The sequence below is a fragment of the Manduca sexta genome, chromosome 28 (assembly GCF_014839805.1).
Source record: "Manduca sexta isolate Smith_Timp_Sample1 chromosome 28, JHU_Msex_v1.0, whole genome shotgun sequence".
Taxonomy (NCBI): Eukaryota; Metazoa; Arthropoda; class Insecta; order Lepidoptera; family Sphingidae; genus Manduca; species Manduca sexta.
In genome coordinates this window covers 12,825,396-12,847,159 of record NC_051142.1, presented here as the reverse complement: position 1 = coordinate 12,847,159, position 21,764 = coordinate 12,825,396, and the positions used below count along the sequence as shown (strand labels likewise).

Here is a 21,764-nt window from a genome sequence, read left to right as displayed (position 1 = left end):
TGGTCTTGCCAAAAGTAAGTGAATAATATGAATAGTCCTGACACCTTACTTCATGCTATTTCAGCACATATAAATCAACTGGGAAGTTATTAATCTTACTGTTGCATAAACAGATGTGTATTATTGTTTGAAAAAATCGTTTGGAACAAGTTAGTATTTTCTTTCATACCAATAACAAAATAAAAACACATTTTGTACAGGTTTGCATTTTATTACATAATACACTAATTATTCACAACAGCCAAAACACTGAACTATTTATTATACTTAATCCTTTCGGATACGTTGCACTTTAGGATCGTCTGGTCTCATGATCACGTAGGTCATTTTGTACCTCCTGTTGTCTCCATCTTCTTTATAGTATTTGTAACAACCAGCTATGCCCATGCCGATTCCTACTAGTGCCAGCCCAGTTGAGGCTAAAACCTCAGGGATTTCATTCCACCCTTGCTGGATCAGTTGGCCTATGGTCCTTCGCGAAGCACCTAGGGCAGTCATTTGGGATGGCTATGTGAGCTTTTATTCCGAAAATTCGACAATTGTATTGCCTTTCTGACTGGAAAAAATGTGTTAAAAAATACAGCTGACAAGTGTCAGCCAGGTGTCAGCACACTGACATTATTTGATAGTGTTACTAGTGCAAAATATATAAAAACTAGTGCTACTTTTTCAATATCTAAAGTCCCCAAAAGCTGTCTATCTATGTAATCGTTTTTCTCTAAAACTACTGAACCGATTTGATATAGTTTTTATTAAAAGATAGTGCAATTCTTGAGGATGGTTCAGGTTAATAGTAAATTACGATTTATGTAAATTGTCTGAAATATAACGAATACTATAGCAGAGGTCGCGAGGTTGTAAAAAAAATCGTGGGTAAGGAACCACGCGGGCGAAGCCGCGGGCACAGCCACTTATAGGTATTTTTTTATTCAATTGCAATGTATTTTTCAAATAAATTAATTGCAATTGAACAATATGTATCTTTTCTCAGGGTTCAAGTTTACTCCGTACCACATCAATATCAGTTTAGTCGTGAAAGCGTAACAGACAGAAGGTGTTAGTTTCGCAGTTATTATATTAAAAAAGCGTTTCAAGATCGCGAATGAAAATCACCAATCAAAACAAAAATAGATTAAAATAAATAGTAGTAAGTATCGATGGTAGTTAGTACAATTTTGTTAAAGAGGTTCGTCTTGTCTACGAGTTCTCTTATTTCCGAGTTTACGACATAGATTGTCACTAATTGTCATGCCATTTGCTCTTTTCCATTTGCATGAAGAATTATACGTAAAACCAAAGAGCATTACAAGCATTACAATACTTCGGAAAGTATAAACATTACATTTTTCACAAATAGAAAAGTATCAACATTATACAGCTATTCCCGCAATTATTTCGTAGGTATTTAATATGACTCCAGAGCCTAAAGAAATTGGACATCAAGTGAGATTTTCCAAATCGTTGATAGGACTCTTCAAGAGAAGCTGTTGGGAAATACCAGAAATAATGGGGTCCTCATGTATGGCGTTAATAGGAATTGGACTAGGCATTGCAGGTGTCTATAAATATTATAAGGAAGATGGTGATAATAAGGAATACAAGCAAACGTATCTTATTGTTAGACCAAGTGATCCAAGAGCATCAAAGATTATTAATCCTTCCTACACGGAATATAAATGTTAATTTTCTGGTCTCTCGTAACTTATTCAATAAAAATATTATTTTCATTAATAGTTTTATTCGTTCCTAGCCTTGGTCGCGACTTCATCCCATGAAATTTGATTTGCGACAAATATATAAAAGTACCTAACGAAAATCATAGAGCAATTTTGAATGCAGCCAAAATTTCCACCACCATGCAGCGTGGTATATGGTGCGGCTTTTGCCTACTACTACGGTCAAGAGCATTACAATACTACGGAAAACCACGACCGACAAATTATTTGCAGCAAAGAGCATAATATAAAATTATTATGCTTTTGTAGTGTTACTTTGTAACCACTACGTGGCACAAAACGTGGTTACTGGATTCCGAGGATTCCTAAAATATTATGTATAAACTTTTTTGTCAAACCCCGCGCTTTTAATATGGTACCTACCTTGTTTATATAGAATAAGACAGTGTAATTGTTTGCTAAAAAGCAGTATATTTTGTTACTCTAATGTTTGTGTTTGTGCTTTGCTATATAAATTGATGATTTTTTTTAAGATTTTATATTAAAACAAAACGTAATTTCAGAGTCGCTGTCAGGCGTTGTGCTTGTTCTTGTTCTGAGCCAATGTTCTGAGCGTTGGTCGATCGGAGCTGTCATTTTGACATTTGTTTGGTGACGTTACCGTCATTGACAAAGGTCACCGTAAAGGGTGACCGATACGAATATTGTCGGCAAAAAATTACTGTAATTTATTCCAAGGATTACTTATTAGCTGCAGTCGGTGACAGTGTTCCAGAGTGTGTGGACGCCAAATTATAAATTTGTAAAAATGGGATCCCGTTTCCAAGTTGTCGAACAAGGTCCTCCAATCGAGGTCTTTTTGTTAAATAAACTTTTTACCGACGATACGTATCAAAATAAAGTCAATTTAGGTGTCGGCGGTAAGTAAGATTCGCAAGTGTTTAAATTAAACCATGAAAAGTATGTAATCTTATAATATTATGTAACTTGTTTATACTCTGTTTATTTCAATCTCAAGCTTTTTATGGACCTATTACTAACGAATCCTTATGATCACGCGACCAGTATTTTTTTCTATAATACGATAAAAAAATATGTTTCGGTTGATGTTCGTTCTTTAACTAGTTACGCTAAATGCAGTTAATATTCTTTATTCTTATCAAGAATATCGACTTTTATTTACAACTCGTAAATAAAAAGTTTCCTAAAAAGGATAGAGAATACTGTTTCATTTAAATATTTTTCGTTTTCTGAATTTATAAGGACTTTAATCATAGCCACAAAATCATATCAATAATGAAATAATATTAAAATTGTCATAAACATGTGTGTTCCTTATTGAGTTTTTTATAAAACATCTGTATTATTTATATAAATTTGGCTCATATTGTTCTGCACTCAGTTTGATCTTTAAAAACAACAATTTATATGTTTATGTTACAAAATTTACAATGTATGTGAAAGTATGATTATTACTAGGCACTAGTTTTAAATAAAGTTAACAGAGTATTTTATTATATGAATAATGAGAAAAACAATGCCTATGCTTTAAACTTCTAATTCTCATTATATTTATACTATTCTCATATTTTAATACAAAAGGGCAAAATATTATAATATTATGTTTCTATAATATTCATGTAATCTGTACAATAATATTTTATGACAGCATACAGAGATGAAAATGGCAAACCATGGGTGCTGCCAGTTGTACGCAAAATGGAAAAGAAAATGTCAGAAGACCCAACCCTTCTTCATGAGTACCTGCCAGTACTTGGTAAGTGACAATGAATATGAACTAATACTATCACGAAAATAAGAAATTTGACACATTTATGTTATGATTGCTTTTTAATAATAAAAAATATCATAATATAGATTCATGCTGTAACACATGATTTTAAGTGTATTAACAGGACAGCATATCGAGTATCTGGGTTATAAATTAACTATTAAAAGTAAACTATGCTATTCTAAAAATTGCCTCATTTCCAAGAAATCCGTCACCAATGTTTATTTATAGGGATGCAACTCACATTTTGTTGGTCCCCATCTATTGTCATAAATAAATAAATACAATTTAGAGGGAACCTGTTTTAATAAACGAATATCGTTTTGATTAGTATTTAAAACATTATTCAACAATGTTTTTCAATTAATGATACATAAAAATAAAATTGGTAATTGAACTTTTTTTTTCAATATTTACCAAAACTATAGCGTTCATTGACACGGATTCTTTGTAAATACATACTTTTAGATTTAAAAATTAATGCATGGGACCCATAGATTTGTTAAACCCTAAACCCACTGGCTCATGGTAGTCTGTAACATCAACCAACAGACAAGACAGATGTTTGTCATGACTTCAATCAATTGATTAAATTTAGATTACAATATAATCATATTGCCTGTTGCTATTGTGTGTTATCTGACATTGATAAAAAATGACACAATAATGATGCAAAATTTGAAACATTACGATAAAAGATCAAAACACGTGCGTATCAAATTGTATTGTGGTCGCCCATTATCGTTTTGTAGATTTTAGTAAAAAATAATAAACACCTTCGATTTTTTTATGCGCGTGAATAGGCTGGGTAGGTACTGGGACACCATGAGACAGAAATAATTTTAAGGAACTGTGACTTTTGAGTATACTCGTTGCTTTTCTGAATATAGTTTCAATGATATACGTCTAAACTTATGATACGTTGTATCTTCTAAGACTGTTTGTAGAAAGCTGTATATTATTGTTTATCGTAGGAAACCTATTTGTTCAACGATTCAATCGATGTTTGTTAGGCTTCACTTCGCCTACATACCTAGTATCTAGTATTAATTTATGTTATTTACTTAGATATTATTACAAGATCGGAGTATCATTATATCATAAGGCTATTAAACAATTTAGTAGGTCACCTGGTAACATAAAGATATTAAAATCTCACCGCCATTTTCAATAAACTATACCAATCGCTTTTTCGATCTATGTCAAAAATTTACCAATCAGAACAAGTTCTTTTTACATGCTCACAAATGAGTAATTTTGATTGGTTCATTCTCGGAGGCAGATACAAGATTGAGATTGGGATAGTGGGCAGGCCATATAGAATCTATCGAAGGCTGATGATGGTGATGATATAATAACTGCTTCCAGTTCAACGTACACGCAAAATCAATATTTCAAATATGTATTTTAACGGTAGGTGTGTAGAATACCGTATTTGGCGTGTTGCAGCTTAAGTACTGGTTTTATTTTCAAGGCGGCATTTAGCAAGAGTTAGGCAATTGACCAGATTCCAGCTACCGCAATGTTTTTAGGCCCTATTATTAATGTAATTTAACAAAAATATTATACATTTTAAGAAAGATTTGAGCAAGTTTTTTGTATTAACGATATGGACCAGAGAGTCTACTTCGAAAAACGAAATCCGTAGTTTCGGATGACGGATCGTACATTTTGTTACTACGAAGTGTTTCGGATTCGATGACGGATTCGACGACGGATCCGTAATCGGATTTTGACACTTATGACATTTTACTTTCGTCGACCGCACTATGAAAACCCATTTGACATAAAATACATCGTTTCTTCGTTCGGATCTTAGCGTCAATTTTACGAAAGCTCTAAGCCTTTCGTTTGATTTTCGTTTGGTACTCCAGAGGTTTGAAAATTGCTCAATAACTCCTGTGTGAAGAATTGTTGCAATAGGAAAGTGCTGGGCGTTGGAAGCGTCTCTAACTGCGTAAAACCTTCGTAACATGGAATTTTTAAGAGCTTATAGGACTTTGCCACCCCTTTTTGAAACCATCTGCGAGGATATAGTTGTGTATAGTACACTAATTCCTCCAAAGAACATATACGGGGAATTGATACTACCACTAAGGTAAGCCACAGAAGAAATATTACTTTCTACCTTTCTCAAGAACCTAGCTGGTATTAGTTTTGTAGTATTCTTAACGTCTAAATGATCTTGTTTTTGTTTTTTGATGCATTGTACTAAAATGTATATAATATTTTTCTAATTTCATATTTTGACTGGCGCTACATTTTTATTCCAGGAGTTGTTAGGGAGCTGTGGAACTAAGTGTAGATAGGTCCATGGCCCAGCAAACAGTCTCTGAGTGCCTCAGGCAAGTGTCTGAGTCAGCCTCATATATTGACTAAATTTATAAAATTTCCACAAATCCGACAAGAAAGGACTCTTATTAAAGTACAGTGAGTTAATAAATATTAATCATTCTTAGAAAGTTCCTAAGTATCATCCACATAGCATTAGCCTTTAATTTAAAATAAATTTAAACACTTTATTTACTTAGGTTAAACAAGCCATTAATAATTTCTCATTTTTCATAAATATGTAATTCCAGGCAGAATGTATGTGGGTGCATTGACTGCACCCATATAACCATTAGAAAACTTATGAATTTTATGCCATCCTTTGTATAAAGTGCCTATGACTTTGAATTTATTAGACTTTAAACATAATATGTTTTCTTGTTTCAGAATCAAATAATTAAACAACTACTAACTCGCTAGAGCTGCCATAACCAACACTGCATCACGCATGGAAGATTAACTACCAAATATATGTTATCGGAAAATAAAACATTATTACAATCATTTTTATATTTGTTTTTTATTTTTTTTATTCATTTCTTTTAACTATCTCCAGTACTTCTTTTCAGTTCAGTCAATGCGAAGGACCCGATTAGAGGTCCGCCTGTGTCGCTAAGTGCACTCGTCGTCGTACTCTCCTTGAAACTGTTAGGTGGAATCATAAGAAAAATGTTAATTATTTATTGTAAACATCCTAACACAGGGTACATAAATATATGGGTTCTTATTCCTACTGGGATGAAAAATAATAAAATTCATAGAAAGATTGAATAAATTTTACCATAAAAACCATTGTGTATATCGATGGGCAAAACTAATGATTTCTTTAATAGATCAAACCAAGGAATTTACTTGTTATTACACAATAACTGCCTTTACAATGAAAAAGATAATTTGTTTAAAGCGAGTAAATAACATTTTAATAATAAACTTACCAATACAATCAATAATTTTACTTGTAAATTACAATTACAATTTGTTGTGATTTTCGCCAATCAACTTGTCAATGTCCATCAATTGTCAAAAATTCTAATATTCCACAGATTAAAACATAATGCAATAAGACCGTAGATTGCATAATCAGTAAAAATATTTATTATTTTGTCATTAATAAACATTTAGAGTTATGAAATAATAGATAGATTGCAGAAAACCTAATTAGACATCCAATTTATATGTTTTTTTACAAGAATGCCATGATAGGCAAAAAATTACGGTTTTTAAATATATACATCTCTAATCCGACACAATATTTTCATTCGAACGATTGTTTATGGTTCCGAAAGTAACGATGACGGATCCGAAGTAATTTGGTAGTAGGGTTAAATCCGAAGTTCGTCGTTTCTTCGTTTCGGAACGACGTTTCGATGTTCGTTTTTCGAAGTAGGGCCTCAGGTGTTACGGAAAATGTATTTAAATGTGAAACTACTTAGCTAGGTATTATATTCTTTATAATTATTCTTCCCTAGTATAGAAAACTCTATTACATGACGCGTCGTAATTTTCCTTTTTTATGTGTTGATGTTTGATAACATCGATCGTAGTTATGTAACCGTCATGGTTATCTTCTTACGGCAATATTAGCGATAGTGTTTGTCGTGCAGTCATTAAAATGTAATGTAAAATTCGTACGCATCATTTCACACAGTCTTTTTTACCTGATGGCCTATAGGATCGAATACATTTTTACTAGATTATACCGTACGTAGTACATATACATATACCTTTCGTTAGCCGGCTAACATTCCAATGACGAATGGGTGTATATCGATGATTATATCTGTCACAAGCTGATTTAATAAAACAATTTAGCTCTTCGTTTCCTTATTAGATAAAACCTCTCAAAATATTAGATATATGTAATATAACATAAGGTAACTTTTGTCAATGGTAATAGTTCGCTAGCACGCCGAGATACAAGAGTGCGCCTGGCCTAAGAATACTGTACCTAGTGATTAAACCACTGAGTCCTATCTACACATGAAGTATTATAATAAATTAGTGCTATAAATTTCGTATATTGATATACATAATTATGTTATTATAGTGAATAATCAGTCGGATTTTGGTAAAGTTATAATTACCTATGCCATCATAAGGGCTGTGCCAGATTTATATTTTCTTCAAGTATAGGCCGTTCAGTTCGTGCCGCCCTATAAGTGCTGTGCATTCGAATGTTTATTTTTCTGCAGCAAAAAAGGTTCCCGATTGCAACGGTGTCGCCCTTACTTTAAACTGACGCCCCAAAGACCACTGCCGGCCCTATGCCGCGGCCTATATAGCTTATTGACAAATCCGCTACTGCATGAGGGGTACCTAATTACACTACGCGAGCAAAAAATATCAAGGTCTTTACCTATTACAAATTTGGCATTAATATTAATTGGCCTAGTTTTGTAATTGAATCCGTCCGATAGTTAATGTTACCGAAGGAGCTTCAATATTCGGAATATTACAGAAATATTTTTTTATCGCAAAAAGTATGCATAATCCAATTCTACAGCCCATATAATTATTGCGACAATTCGATATCGATAAATGTTATGTATTATGTAGTTTGTATGTTCCTGTTCGAGATAACATATCTATGAAGTAATTGGTGTTTACGCTTAGGGACATATCACGCTGGCGAATTGCGAACTGTTTCGTTGCGGAGCGGAGGTGCAGCGAATATGTAGCGAACTCGCCGCTGGTGTGCAGCGAATACATTGCAGGCACGCTTTTGGACAGTCATTAATAGAATGTAATCCGAGGAGGGAACATTGTTGTAACGAATGAAAATTTTCTTACTACAGGCGCATGTTAAGACCTACATTTCACGAGTTGTAATGACACTCACTTGCGTTGATCAATATCATTACAATACAAGATATACAAGACAGTACAAAATGACGTTGTCGAATCAAAGACGTTGCACACTCGTGACGCGTGCGCTGCGGATTCATTGCGCTGTGAATTTATTCGCAATTCTTCAGTGTGACAATACCCCAGCATAGCGATACCCAAACCAGTATTTATCTGTGAAATAGCTTGTATAAGTAGTACATATTTTAAAATAATTAGTTATTCATGTTCATGATAAATTAAATAAGGTAGAACCTTGTATTTTATAAGGGGATAGTATATTTTGGAAGTAAACTATGTACCGTTCATTTTATACCAAGAGTTTTGGGTGACTAATAAAATTGTTAGTAGTAAACAATAATTAGAACTTAACAATATTTAGGGGTTAATAAGCTGTCAAAGAATTTAAGAAATAAAAAGTACATATTTGGCATCTCCGTGCATCGACAGATAACGTAACTAAATTATTCTTTAAGATACTGTGTTTGTTCTTGATTTCTTAATAAACTTTCTGTTAATTTTTATCAAAATTTCTTTGGTAATTAATATATAAATAAATTATACACAGACAAACGTAATGACATGATATATAATATGATTATAGTAAGTATTTTAGTAGTAGTATTTTAACCCGAATCGAAAAGTCTGACAATAAAGAAGCAGTTAGTCATAAGAAACCTTTTTTCTATTTAAGTATCGATCAAGATAGACTACACGTCAAGGTTTGTTAACCTTAAGTAGTGCTCTACTTAATCGATTTCGCTGAAATATACACGGAGGAAAATAAACTTTACTGTTATATTAATTGGACCTTATTTGAAAAGGGGAAAGGATTTGAGATTATGTATATTGTATATCTAAACTAATATTATAAAAGGAAAAGATATGACATTTTATATTTTTGAATGTAACGGATAAATTTAAAAACTACTCAACCGATTTTGAATTTTTTTCATTAAAAGCAAGCTACGTTTCCTCTGGGTCCTATAGGCTACTCTTCATCCCAGCAATGGGCGCTAAAGAGATGTTAAAGCCGGTATGTAAGAAACAATTGTTTTCACAGGTCTGGAGCAGTTCTCAAATGCCTCTGTGTCGATGTTGTTGGGCGAGGACAGCCCAGCCATCGCCGCCGGACGCGTAAGTTGCAACAAATTCATTTTTAATGTTACCATATACAATCATATCGAGAACTTATGTTTATAATTATATTAGAGGCATTTAAAATTATTGAAAAAGAAAGTAACAATTTAATACTCCTATCGACCCTGGAAAAAAAAATTGACGGGAAAAGTAGAGGTTAAGCGCCCTCGTGGGAGACCATCGGCTAAATGGAGTGAACAACTCACTAAACCTTTGCAACACAAACTGCACGATGCAATTCACGCCGCCGATGATAGAACCAGATGGAGGGCGCTTATAGACTATAGACTCAGCCTACTGCGGTCACAATCCTCAGCATTGAGGGAACGACAGGATGGATGGATCGACCCTGGAGATAGAAAAAAGTGTGATGTTAACATATATCACGAAATCGAAAACGCGATACCAATGCGAAATATTCTTGTTATAGACATTCGGAGTACAAGCGCTGTCAGGCACCGGAGGGCTGCGTATCGGCGCCGAGCTGTTGAACAAGCACCTCAAATACACCACTTTCTACTACTCCAATCCCACGTGGGGTGAGTATTACATCACTTTCATGACAGAAACGCTCAGAGATAACAAAGGCCACAGCTTATGTCTTCATCACTAAAATTAAAGGTAACAGCTAAATCAATGCCATAAGAATTATCAAAAGATAAACGTCGTTAAACTAAAATTTATAATACTTGCCAGAAAAAAATTGTCATAATTTTGAAGTATCTAACAGTAATTTTGAATGTTATTATCAATGTAGAAACCGGCCGTAAATATAAGATAAATTATCTATCGATAAAAAAGAATAATCTCAAATTTAGAAATTACTTGTATCGGGTAGTTATTGGTTATAATTATTACCGTTAGCTTTAATGTTGGAATGAGAAATAATGAAGTTCACATTACCTTACAGGCCACTATAACAATTTCGTAGATAATTATTCGATGTCCAAGCGACGATAAATCAGATCTTAATTAAATAATTAAGAATGCCAAAATATATATTCCATTTAGTTCTTTCCATAATTTCGCTTTTCCTGGCGTTTGCCCTGGTTTTCAGTGATTATGGATGTTCTACATCATTTAAAAATAAGGGAACATAAGTTGCGCGCATGGCGGTTATACTATAAAAATATGTTTATGGTCCGAGCGTGATAAAGTTGTCAAGGAAAATATGATAACCGTATATTTATCAGCATGAAGTCGCAAAAACCATAACCAGAAGAAACCAATTTGTGTTCGTAAATAAAAAAGTATTTGCTTTTATATAACAAAGCCAGCTACATCTTCTTCTAATTAGCATTAATTAATTTATGTTGCGTAGCCGAACGGATAGACAAGTGAAATTATTGCTTGCTAATGACAAACTGTTTAATGTTATGGTGTTGCTACTGTTTATGGGCGATCGTATCACTTACCATCAGGCGAGTGGCAAGGTCATCTTGTCATTCAAGTGCAATAAAAAAAAACACACACATTGATTCCATGCTGTACCTACTACTTAATATCCGCATCTCTAACTTTGTGGCAATTTAGGTGTGGTCATAAACAATAGTAATATTTTTTTCATAGTGTGGGCCGGCAAATGAGAACGTTGATCCATCATATACCTAAATTGATCAGCATTGATCAAGAACTGTGATGATGATTCTAAAAGAAACTGGGATCCTTTATCGAACACAAGGAGAGAAAGAGGGTAGTTTTGTCCTCCGGAAATAATCCGCGAACTATAACCCCAGGTCGATATTCTGTTATGGTGGCACTACACTTAGCATATTTGTTAAAATATTTGCGTCTTTTGGGCAAAGCAATAGCGACCTTGTGTTCTTTACGTACATAGCTGATATTGATTAGCCCAAATAATGCAAACATTGGCTCAAATACCACTCTCTATCAATTACTTGTTGGCCGATTTTCAATTACATCAAGCGATATGCAAGTTTACGTAATAACAACAACAGTTGTCGAGTATGTTGACGGGTCGTGGGTTATTGGAAGCATCGCGTGACGCAATTAGACGACGTACTGTAAACAAATTGTTTCCCAGATTCTACAGTTAATGAAATATAGACCTTAAAGTAATTATTTTGTGACAGCCACGTGTTCATTTTTGCGAAAGATAAATATATTTGGTTGTTAACTGTACTGCAATATTGATTAATGATAACCAAGGAATACTTATAGATAAAATGACATAATTTAAGTCCCAGATTTTGTTTCGTTTATTAGCGTATAATATTAAAAATACTTAAGGTTCATAATGCCGTGACATAATAAATATTTCGTAAGACCAATATGAAACTCTTTCCTGTGCTATGAATTTATCCATTCAATATTATTTATCAGCAAGTGGCCCGTTGTTGATAAGCGGCAGCCGTCAATAGTTACTTAAGTATTATGCCGCCAATCTTAGAAATTTTGGCATCGAGAGCCCGCCCATATGCCAAATCGAATGTTGTTTAATATTGTAAACAGTAAACAATAGTGTTTTACATTGCAACTTAGCGGCAGGCGGCTAAAGTTTGCCAATATCGGGAATACTCATCCATTAACTTGCTAGTTTAACAAATATTACAGTTGTAGACAATTTCGAAAAAAATTATAACTGTTCATACTTCACTTACACGCAAAGACCTATGTAAGAACTTACGATACCGAGTAAAAGTCTAATATTAGGTAAGTTCTCGTAAAACCCGCTTAGTTTTTTAAGATAAGTCATGACCATAGCCTTTTAGAATTTATTAGCAGATCTTTTTCCTCAATCCACTTGAATACACTTTTTAGCGTTAAGAGGTAATTAAGAATTGCTTAAATAGCTGTCAAAAACATCACCGGTTCCTAGTTTAAACTTAATTAAGAAGGAAGATGGCGGGTTTTGACTTACTAGCTGATATAATATTAATACTTGATTCTTTCAATAGAGAACCACCACTTGGTGTTCGTGAACTCCGGTTTCACCCAACCGCGTACCTACCGCTACTGGAATCCGAAGACGCGCGCGATCGACTTCGACGGCTTCATTGAAGACCTGAAGAACGCGCCGGAGAACTCTGTCATTATCCTGCACGCATGCGCGCACAACCCCACTGGCATCGACCCCTCCCAGGAGCAATGGGAGAAGATCGCCGACGTCATGGAGGTAAGTTGACGTGACATATCTGCCCGGGTCTTGGTTATAATTTTTGAAAGATAATATTCTCTTCAGGTTCTTTCCTAAAAATAGTTATGTATCCTCAAAAGAGATACCAAAAAGAACTACTGTGTCCAATAGAAGAGCGGCTTCAAAGGGTTGGTCGTTATAGATATGAAGTATAACAGACAGTAATCATTGGCGAATGTCATTTATATTTTATATATTTTAAATCCATTGTCCCTCTTCTCGCCATGTAGGAGCGCAAGTTGTTCCCGTTCTTCGACAGCGCGTACCAGGGCTTCGCGTCGGGAGACCTGGACCGCGACGCGTGGGCCGTGCGCTACTTCGTGAAGCGCGGCTTCGAGCTCGTCTGCGCGCAGTCTTACGCCAAGAACTTTGGACTTTACAGTGAGTTATATTTTAAACTGCAGGACATGGTAGCCATCACTAATATTGAAATTACTACAAAAAATTTGCAAAAAGCGATGTGTGGTTCTATGAAATTTGAGGGTTGCCGTCGATTTGTCCAGGTTCCAATCATCAGATCCTGACTTGGTGACTGTAGGACCACCTCAGAAGTATATTTTTTAGAACAAAAAATTCAAATTGAGAATCTCCTCATTTTCTGAAGTCGGTTAAAATGCACAATAAAACGCAATAAAAAGGTATTCAAAAACGTGTACTACTTAGATAAACCCCAGATATAGATATGAGTATCACTGTGTCTGTACGAGCGCGTGGGTAACTTGTGAATTGAGAACCTCCTCCTTTTTTGAAGTCGGTTAAAATGCATAATAAAACGCAATAAAAAGGTATTCAAAAACGTGTACCATTTACACGGACCGTAGGTATACATATGAGTATCACTGTGTACAGACGAGCGCGTGGGTAACTTGGCGGTGGTGATGTCGGACGCGCGGCACGCGGCGGCGGTGCGCTCGCAGCTGACGTGGATCGTGCGCGGCATGTACTCCAACCCGCCCGCGCACGGCGCGCGCCTCGTCGCCGCCGTGCTCGCCGACAAACAGCTCTTCGACGAGTGGTCAGTACACAACACACTGTATCACTGTGTACAGACGAGCGCGTGGGTAACTTGGCGGTGGTGATGTCGGACGCGCGGCACGCGGCGGCGGTGCGCTCGCAGCTGACGTGGATCGTGCGCGGCATGTACTCCAACCCGCCCGCGCACGGCGCGCGCCTCGTCGCCGCCGTGCTCGCCGACAAACAGCTCTTCGACGAGTGGTCAGTACACAACACACTGTATCACTGTGTACAGACGAGCGCGTGGGTAACTTGGCGGTGGTGATGTCGGACGCGCGGCACGCGGCGGCGGTGCGCTCGCAGCTGACGTGGATCGTGCGCGGCATGTACTCCAACCCGCCCGCGCACGGCGCGCGCCTCGTCGCCGCCGTGCTCGCCGACAAACAGCTCTTCGACGAGTGGTCAGTACACAACACACTGTATCACTGTGTACAGACGAGCGCGTGGGTAACTTGGCGGTGGTGATGTCGGACGCGCGGCACGCGGCGGCGGTGCGCTCGCAGCTGACGTGGATCGTGCGCGGCATGTACTCCAACCCGCCCGCGCACGGCGCGCGCCTCGTCGCCGCCGTGCTCGCCGACAAACAGCTCTTCGACGAGTGGTCAGTACACAACACACTGTATCACTGTGTACAGACGAGCGCGTGGGTAACTTGGCGGTGGTGATGTCGGACGCGCGGCACGCGGCGGCGGTGCGCTCGCAGCTGACGTGGATCGTGCGCGGCATGTACTCCAACCCGCCCGCGCACGGCGCGCGCCTCGTCGCCGCCGTGCTCGCCGACAAACAGCTCTTCGACGAGTGGTCAGTACACAACACACTGTATCACTGTGTACAGACGAGCGCGTGGGTAACTTGGCGGTGGTGATGTCGGACGCGCGGCACGCGGCGGCGGTGCGCTCGCAGCTGACGTGGATCGTGCGCGGCATGTACTCCAACCCGCCCGCGCACGGCGCGCGCCTCGTCGCCGCCGTGCTCGCCGACAAACAGCTCTTCGACGAGTGGTCAGTACACAACACACTGTATCACTGTGTACAGACGAGCGCGTGGGTAACTTGGCGGTGGTGATGTCGGACGCGCGGCACGCGGCGGCGGTGCGCTCGCAGCTGACGTGGATCGTGCGCGGCATGTACTCCAACCCGCCCGCGCACGGCGCGCGCCTCGTCGCCGCCGTGCTCGCCGACAAACAGCTCTTCGACGAGTGGTCAGTACACAACACACTGTATCACTGTGTACAGACGAGCGCGTGGGTAACTTGGCGGTGGTGATGTCGGACGCGCGGCACGCGGCGGCGGTGCGCTCGCAGCTGACGTGGATCGTGCGCGGCATGTACTCCAACCCGCCCGCGCACGGCGCGCGCCTCGTCGCCGCCGTGCTCGCCGACAAACAGCTCTTCGACGAGTGGTCAGTACACAACACACTGTATCACTGTGTACAGACGAGCGCGTGGGTAACTTGGCGGTGGTGATGTCGGACGCGCGGCACGCGGCGGCGGTGCGCTCGCAGCTGACGTGGATCGTGCGCGGCATGTACTCCAACCCGCCCGCGCACGGCGCGCGCCTCGTCGCCGCCGTGCTCGCCGACAAACAGCTCTTCGACGAGTGGTCAGTACACAACACACTGTATCACTGTGTACAGACGAGCGCGTGGGTAACTTGGCGGTGGTGATGTCGGACGCGCGGCACGCGGCGGCGGTGCGCTCGCAGCTGACGTGGATCGTGCGCGGCATGTACTCCAACCCGCCCGCGCACGGCGCGCGCCTCGTCGCCGCCGTGCTCGCCGACAAACAGCTCTTCGACGAGTGGTCAGTACACAACACACTGTATCACTGTGTACAGACGAGCGCGTGGGTAACTTGGCGGTGGTGATGTCGGACGCGCGGCACGCGGCGGCGGTGCGCTCGCAGCTGACGTGGATCGTGCGCGGCATGTACTCCAACCCGCCCGCGCACGGCGCGCGCCTCGTCGCCGCCGTGCTCGCCGACAAACAGCTCTTCGACGAGTGGTCAGTACACAACACACTGTATCACTGTGTACAGACGAGCGCGTGGGTAACTTGGCGGTGGTGATGTCGGACGCGCGGCACGCGGCGGCGGTGCGCTCGCAGCTGACGTGGATCGTGCGCGGCATGTACTCCAACCCGCCCGCGCACGGCGCGCGCCTCGTCGCCGCCGTGCTCGCCGACAAACAGCTCTTCGACGAGTGGTCAGTACACAACACACTGTATCACTGTGTACAGACGAGCGCGTGGGTAACTTGGCGGTGGTGATGTCGGACGCGCGGCACGCGGCGGCGGTGCGCTCGCAGCTGACGTGGATCGTGCGCGGCATGTACTCCAACCCGCCCGCGCACGGCGCGCGCCTCGTCGCCGCCGTGCTCGCCGACAAACAGCTCTTCGACGAGTGGTCAGTACACAACACACTGTATCACTGTGTACAGACGAGCGCGTGGGTAACTTGGCGGTGGTGATGTCGGACGCGCGGCACGCGGCGGCGGTGCGCTCGCAGCTGACGTGGATCGTGCGCGGCATGTACTCCAACCCGCCCGCGCACGGCGCGCGCCTCGTCGCCGCCGTGCTCGCCGACAAACAGCTCTTCGACGAGTGGTCAGTACACAACACACTGTATCACTGTGTACAGACGAGCGCGTGGGTAACTTGGCGGTGGTGATGTCGGACGCGCGGCACGCGGCGGCGGTGCGCTCGCAGCTGACGTGGATCGTGCGCGGCATGTACTCCAACCCGCCCGCGCACGGCGCGCGCCTCGTCGCCGCCGTGCTCGCCGACAAACAGCTCTTCGACGAGTGGTCAGTACACAACACACTGTATCACTGTGTACAGACGAGCGCGTGGGTAACTTGGCGGTGGTGATGTCGGACGCGCGGCACGCGGCGGCGGTGCGCTCGCAGCTGACGTGGATCGTGCGCGGCATGTACTCCAACCCGCCCGCGCACGGCGCGCGCCTCGTCGCCGCCGTGCTCGCCGACAAACAGCTCTTCGACGAGTGGTCAGTACACAACACACTGTATCACTGTGTACAGACGAGCGCGTGGGTAACTTGGCGGTGGTGATGTCGGACGCGCGGCACGCGGCGGCGGTGCGCTCGCAGCTGACGTGGATCGTGCGCGGCATGTACTCCAACCCGCCCGCGCACGGCGCGCGCCTCGTCGCCGCCGTGCTCGCCGACAAACAGCTCTTCGACGAGTGGTCAGTACACAACACACTGTATCACTGTGTACAGACGAGCGCGTGGGTAACTTGGCGGTGGTGATGTCGGACGCGCGGCACGCGGCGGCGGTGCGCTCGCAGCTGACGTGGATCGTGCGCGGCATGTACTCCAACCCGCCCGCGCACGGCGCGCGCCTCGTCGCCGCCGTGCTCGCCGACAAACAGCTCTTCGACGAGTGGTCAGTACACAACACACTGTATCACTGTGTACAGACGAGCGCGTGGGTAACTTGGCGGTGGTGATGTCGGACGCGCGGCACGCGGCGGCGGTGCGCTCGCAGCTGACGTGGATCGTGCGCGGCATGTACTCCAACCCGCCCGCGCACGGCGCGCGCCTCGTCGCCGCCGTGCTCGCCGACAAACAGCTCTTCGACGAGTGGTCAGTACACAACACACTGTATCACTGTGTACAGACGAGCGCGTGGGTAACTTGGCGGTGGTGATGTCGGACGCGCGGCACGCGGCGGCGGTGCGCTCGCAGCTGACGTGGATCGTGCGCGGCATGTACTCCAACCCGCCCGCGCACGGCGCGCGCCTCGTCGCCGCCGTGCTCGCCGACAAACAGCTCTTCGACGAGTGGTCAGTACACAACACACTGTATCACTGTGTACAGACGAGCGCGTGGGTAACTTGGCGGTGGTGATGTCGGACGCGCGGCACGCGGCGGCGGTGCGCTCGCAGCTGACGTGGATCGTGCGCGGCATGTACTCCAACCCGCCCGCGCACGGCGCGCGCCTCGTCGCCGCCGTGCTCGCCGACAAACAGCTCTTCGACGAGTGGTCAGTACACAACACACTGTATCACTGTGTACAGACGAGCGCGTGGGTAACTTGGCGGTGGTGATGTCGGACGCGCGGCACGCGGCGGCGGTGCGCTCGCAGCTGACGTGGATCGTGCGCGGCATGTACTCCAACCCGCCCGCGCACGGCGCGCGCCTCGTCGCCGCCGTGCTCGCCGACAAACAGCTCTTCGACGAGTGGTCAGTACACAACACACTGTATCACTGTGTACAGACGAGCGCGTGGGTAACTTGGCGGTGGTGATGTCGGACGCGCGGCACGCGGCGGCGGTGCGCTCGCAGCTGACGTGGATCGTGCGCGGCATGTACTCCAACCCGCCCGCGCACGGCGCGCGCCTCGTCGCCGCCGTGCTCGCCGACAAACAGCTCTTCGACGAGTGGTCAGTACTCACACTCCGCACCAGACCTGGACTTGTAAATAGGCCGACGACGGCAGATTTAGAGGACGCTATATTTAATTAATCATTCGTTTATTTAACTTTAGTCCTTTCCATAATGCAAACGAATGGAAAATGATTAAGTTAGATACCTACATACCTACAAACATAAACTTACCTATATAGGGCGGCAGAAATAAAGTGACCTACACTCATAAAAAATATAAATCCGGCACTGCTCTGCATGCAAGCTCCGAGATATCTTATGGAAGGTGAAAGTAATGATTTCTCGGTTACGTTCGACTGCCTACCGTTGTTCAGGTTGTTATCAGTGTGTAACAGCCCAGGTATTTTGTAATCCATATTATGTTAATGATGGAATAAATGTATTTGACACTTTTGGTGCCTAAATTGTTCTACACCAACGTCATATCGACAAAATAACTGCATAAAATTATTAAATCAACTTTCTATAAGATTACTCGGGGATTGCGCGTGAACTGTACTTTACAATATTACACGAATTTTATTCACCAAGATGTATGTAAAGGCGCAATTGGCACACCCACTTCTCACCTTGTATATAATATATGTTCCCTATAATGTTATCGGAGACGAACCAAACCATATCGAACACACATTAATAAGCACTCACTAAGTTCAAAGTGTTATTACTATTATATATATGTGTTATAACCATTTGGAGAATCAAGAATTCAACGCTATTGTAAACGTCATAGCTCTTAAAATCATAACGGAGTTTTTATTGTGGGATTTAGTACTTATCACCTAAACAGGCAGGTGACTACTTGATTCTTGATACTTCACAAGTCTAGCTTCAAGCAAATTTGATACAAATATTGACTTTTCATATTTCCAATTTATAGGAGGGACCACATCAAGCTCATGTCCTCCCGAGTGATGGGGATGAGGGAAGCTCTAAGATCGGAGCTTGTCAAGTGAGTACCGGTTTAATATAAATCAATGTCGACAACCAAATGTATATCATAACCTTGTCTCTGTACGCCACTAAATGAGATCAGCAGGTCGTCTAGAAAATCCAAACCTCAGATCTTAGGTCACAAAATTGTATAACAGCACTATACTCGTAATCGTTTGTTGTCGTGGGATGTTAAGTTGTAATGCCAAGCTATAATATCTCTTAAAACGATACACTACAGTGCTTTCACACTGCCAGTTGACGGCAAAAATAGATGAAAGAAAAAAGTAACTGCATAATAAAATATCGTGAGAGGCTTAGCTTTTATAATATTTAGCTTAAATGCATAACCCCTGACGCAGTTTATCGATTGGTACTGTGGCGTCGTTTCTTTCAGACGAATGAACCAATTGTGATGCATTTACATATTTTTATTTGAAAGCTGATGTGATAGATATGGTTCTTAGCTACAATTGATCAAGATTCATAACTAGATGTTTTTTATGAACAGACTGGGCACGCCCGGCAACTGGGACCACATAGTGAAACAGATCGGTCTGTTCTCGTACACGGGCCTCACGCCGCGCCAGACGGAGCACCTCATCAAGGAGTACCACATCTACCTGCTCAAGTCGGGCCGCATCAACATCTGCGGCCTCAACCCCGGCAACGTGGAGTACGTCGCGCGCGCCATACACGACGCCGTCACCAAGTTCCCCGAGGAAGAGTAAATATCTTATTATTATTGTCTGCGTTGATGGTGTAATGTCGGGTGTCGATGGGATTCAGGATGGGAAATTACAAAATAATAATTCGATGAAAGGCTAATTGACTTAAGCGATATTATTTTTTCGATTTAACTATGTATTTAAAAAAAAAATAAAAAAAAAAAACAGAAAAAAGAGCTGATTTTAAATATGTATGAAACTTAAGTGTCGCAAAAAAATGTCGCCATAACCGTCGAATTATTAATGTTTTTCATGAAACTTTGTAAGAATTTTGCAAGCTTGATTGCGATCTTGGTAATAATTTCACCGATAACCTGTGACCTTTACCTTAAAACTGCAGACATTTTAAAAATGTATGTTTTTCACCAAGTAATTATTTTATTAATTATATGTGAAGTATGTTTGGAACTTTACCATAGGCTCGAAGAAATTCGTTTTAAGCGTTGTTTCGATTCGATTACATCGTATTATAATCGATTATCACGTGTATTGGTTATGAATATGTTTATCGATATAATAATTTAATCGTATATAGTATCAACGAAAGATCGTGTTCTTGCGTCGTATCCCAAATATTGAGGGTCGGGTCTCCTTCTGCATCACTTTTTCTCAAACGAGTTTTCTCTACCTGTTTTTGTTTCCGGTGGTGAGGAGAGCGCTGTGAACTGTAGAGTCAAAAGTAGTGTGGACCTGAACAGACCAATGTATTGGTTTGCGTCCCTGAGACCTGCGTATTGTATTAGATATATCTTCAAATAAACAAATTTTATGAGGCTGCAAATCTTATTTCCTAGTTTAGGAAATAAAATAAATTTATCGATATTTTTGAGGCTATTATATTCAATACACGACTTAGATATTAGGATCTATTAAATAATGGTAATTAATCGAAATGTCGCTTCTAACGAACATCTACTGCACAAATATACTGTTTTTATAAAACTAGATATCTATCGAATCATGAACACAGCTATACTAATTTAGTTATAGGCACCAATTCTATATTCTTTTATGACAAAACAGATTACTAAAACAACTTCTTATAAAAAATAAACAGTGAAATGGTTAAGAGGTAGATGTTAGAATTGGTGCCGCTGTATTTTAATGCCTTTATAGTTAATTTAGATTTACTGATGCCTTTATTTTTACACATAGATTTACGCTCAAGTTCTCGGCCACATAATTTCTTAAAAAAATATAGCATAAATATACCCTTATGAAAAAATAATTCATATTTCAAAAATGTGTAGATAATATGTTAAGTTTCTTAAATAGTTTATATACAACATAAATAATGGACAGTCAAGATATTTCTATCTACCCACTTACTTATTAATAGTTAACGTGGCCGAGGTTTTCATGTACTCATAAAGAATATAGTGAGAACTAAAAATCTAAAAAGCAATATTAGATTTAAAAAGAAATATATACGTTCTTTATTTAAAAATCACAATTTTTGTGGCTGTGAATAAACATGAAATTGTATTATAAATAATTTTGGAATTATGATGTCTTGAATTAATTTGAATAGTCATGCACTGCCTTTTTGTTTCTTAAATGACCATTATTGGATCATATATTTTCATACTGACCAGTTACATGTGGCTTATTCATAGCAGTATTAAAGCTTTTAGCCGACATAACATTCAATAGTTATTTAGTTATTTTAAGATATGTTGCAAATACATTATCTCATTTGTTAAATTGTCTTTTATTTATTTCATTAAATATAAGTTTTTTTTTT

The 21,764-nt window shown here is 41.1% G+C and overlaps 2 protein-coding genes and 1 long non-coding RNA gene across 3 annotated transcripts; all 3 read left to right on the top strand.

The window, feature by feature from the left end:
* The first annotated feature begins 1,196 nt into the window (after positions 1-1,196).
* Positions 1,197-1,726, top strand: LOC119191053. The gene has a single exon (XM_037444845.1). The coding sequence runs from the start codon at positions 1,411-1,413 to the stop codon at positions 1,681-1,683; it is 273 nt and encodes a 90-aa protein (XP_037300742.1). The 5' UTR covers positions 1,197-1,410; the 3' UTR covers positions 1,684-1,726.
* A 598-nt stretch (positions 1,727-2,324) lies between these two features.
* Positions 2,325-21,724, top strand: LOC115448797 (aspartate aminotransferase, cytoplasmic). Its single transcript, XM_037444354.1, has 9 exons — positions 2,325-2,596; positions 3,346-3,453; positions 9,707-9,780; positions 10,214-10,322; positions 12,702-12,919; positions 13,171-13,321; positions 13,790-13,955; positions 19,240-19,311; positions 19,804-21,724. The coding sequence occupies exons 1-9, from the start codon at positions 2,485-2,487 to the stop codon at positions 20,021-20,023; spliced, it is 1,230 nt and encodes a 409-aa protein (XP_037300251.1). The 5' UTR covers positions 2,325-2,484; the 3' UTR covers positions 20,024-21,724.
* LOC119190924 lies at positions 5,263-6,309 on the top strand. Its single transcript, XR_005113275.1, has 3 exons — positions 5,263-5,566; positions 5,742-5,898; positions 6,187-6,309. It is a non-coding gene; the product is annotated as an uncharacterized LOC119190924 (long non-coding RNA).
* Positions 21,725-21,764: the final 40 nt, after the last annotated feature.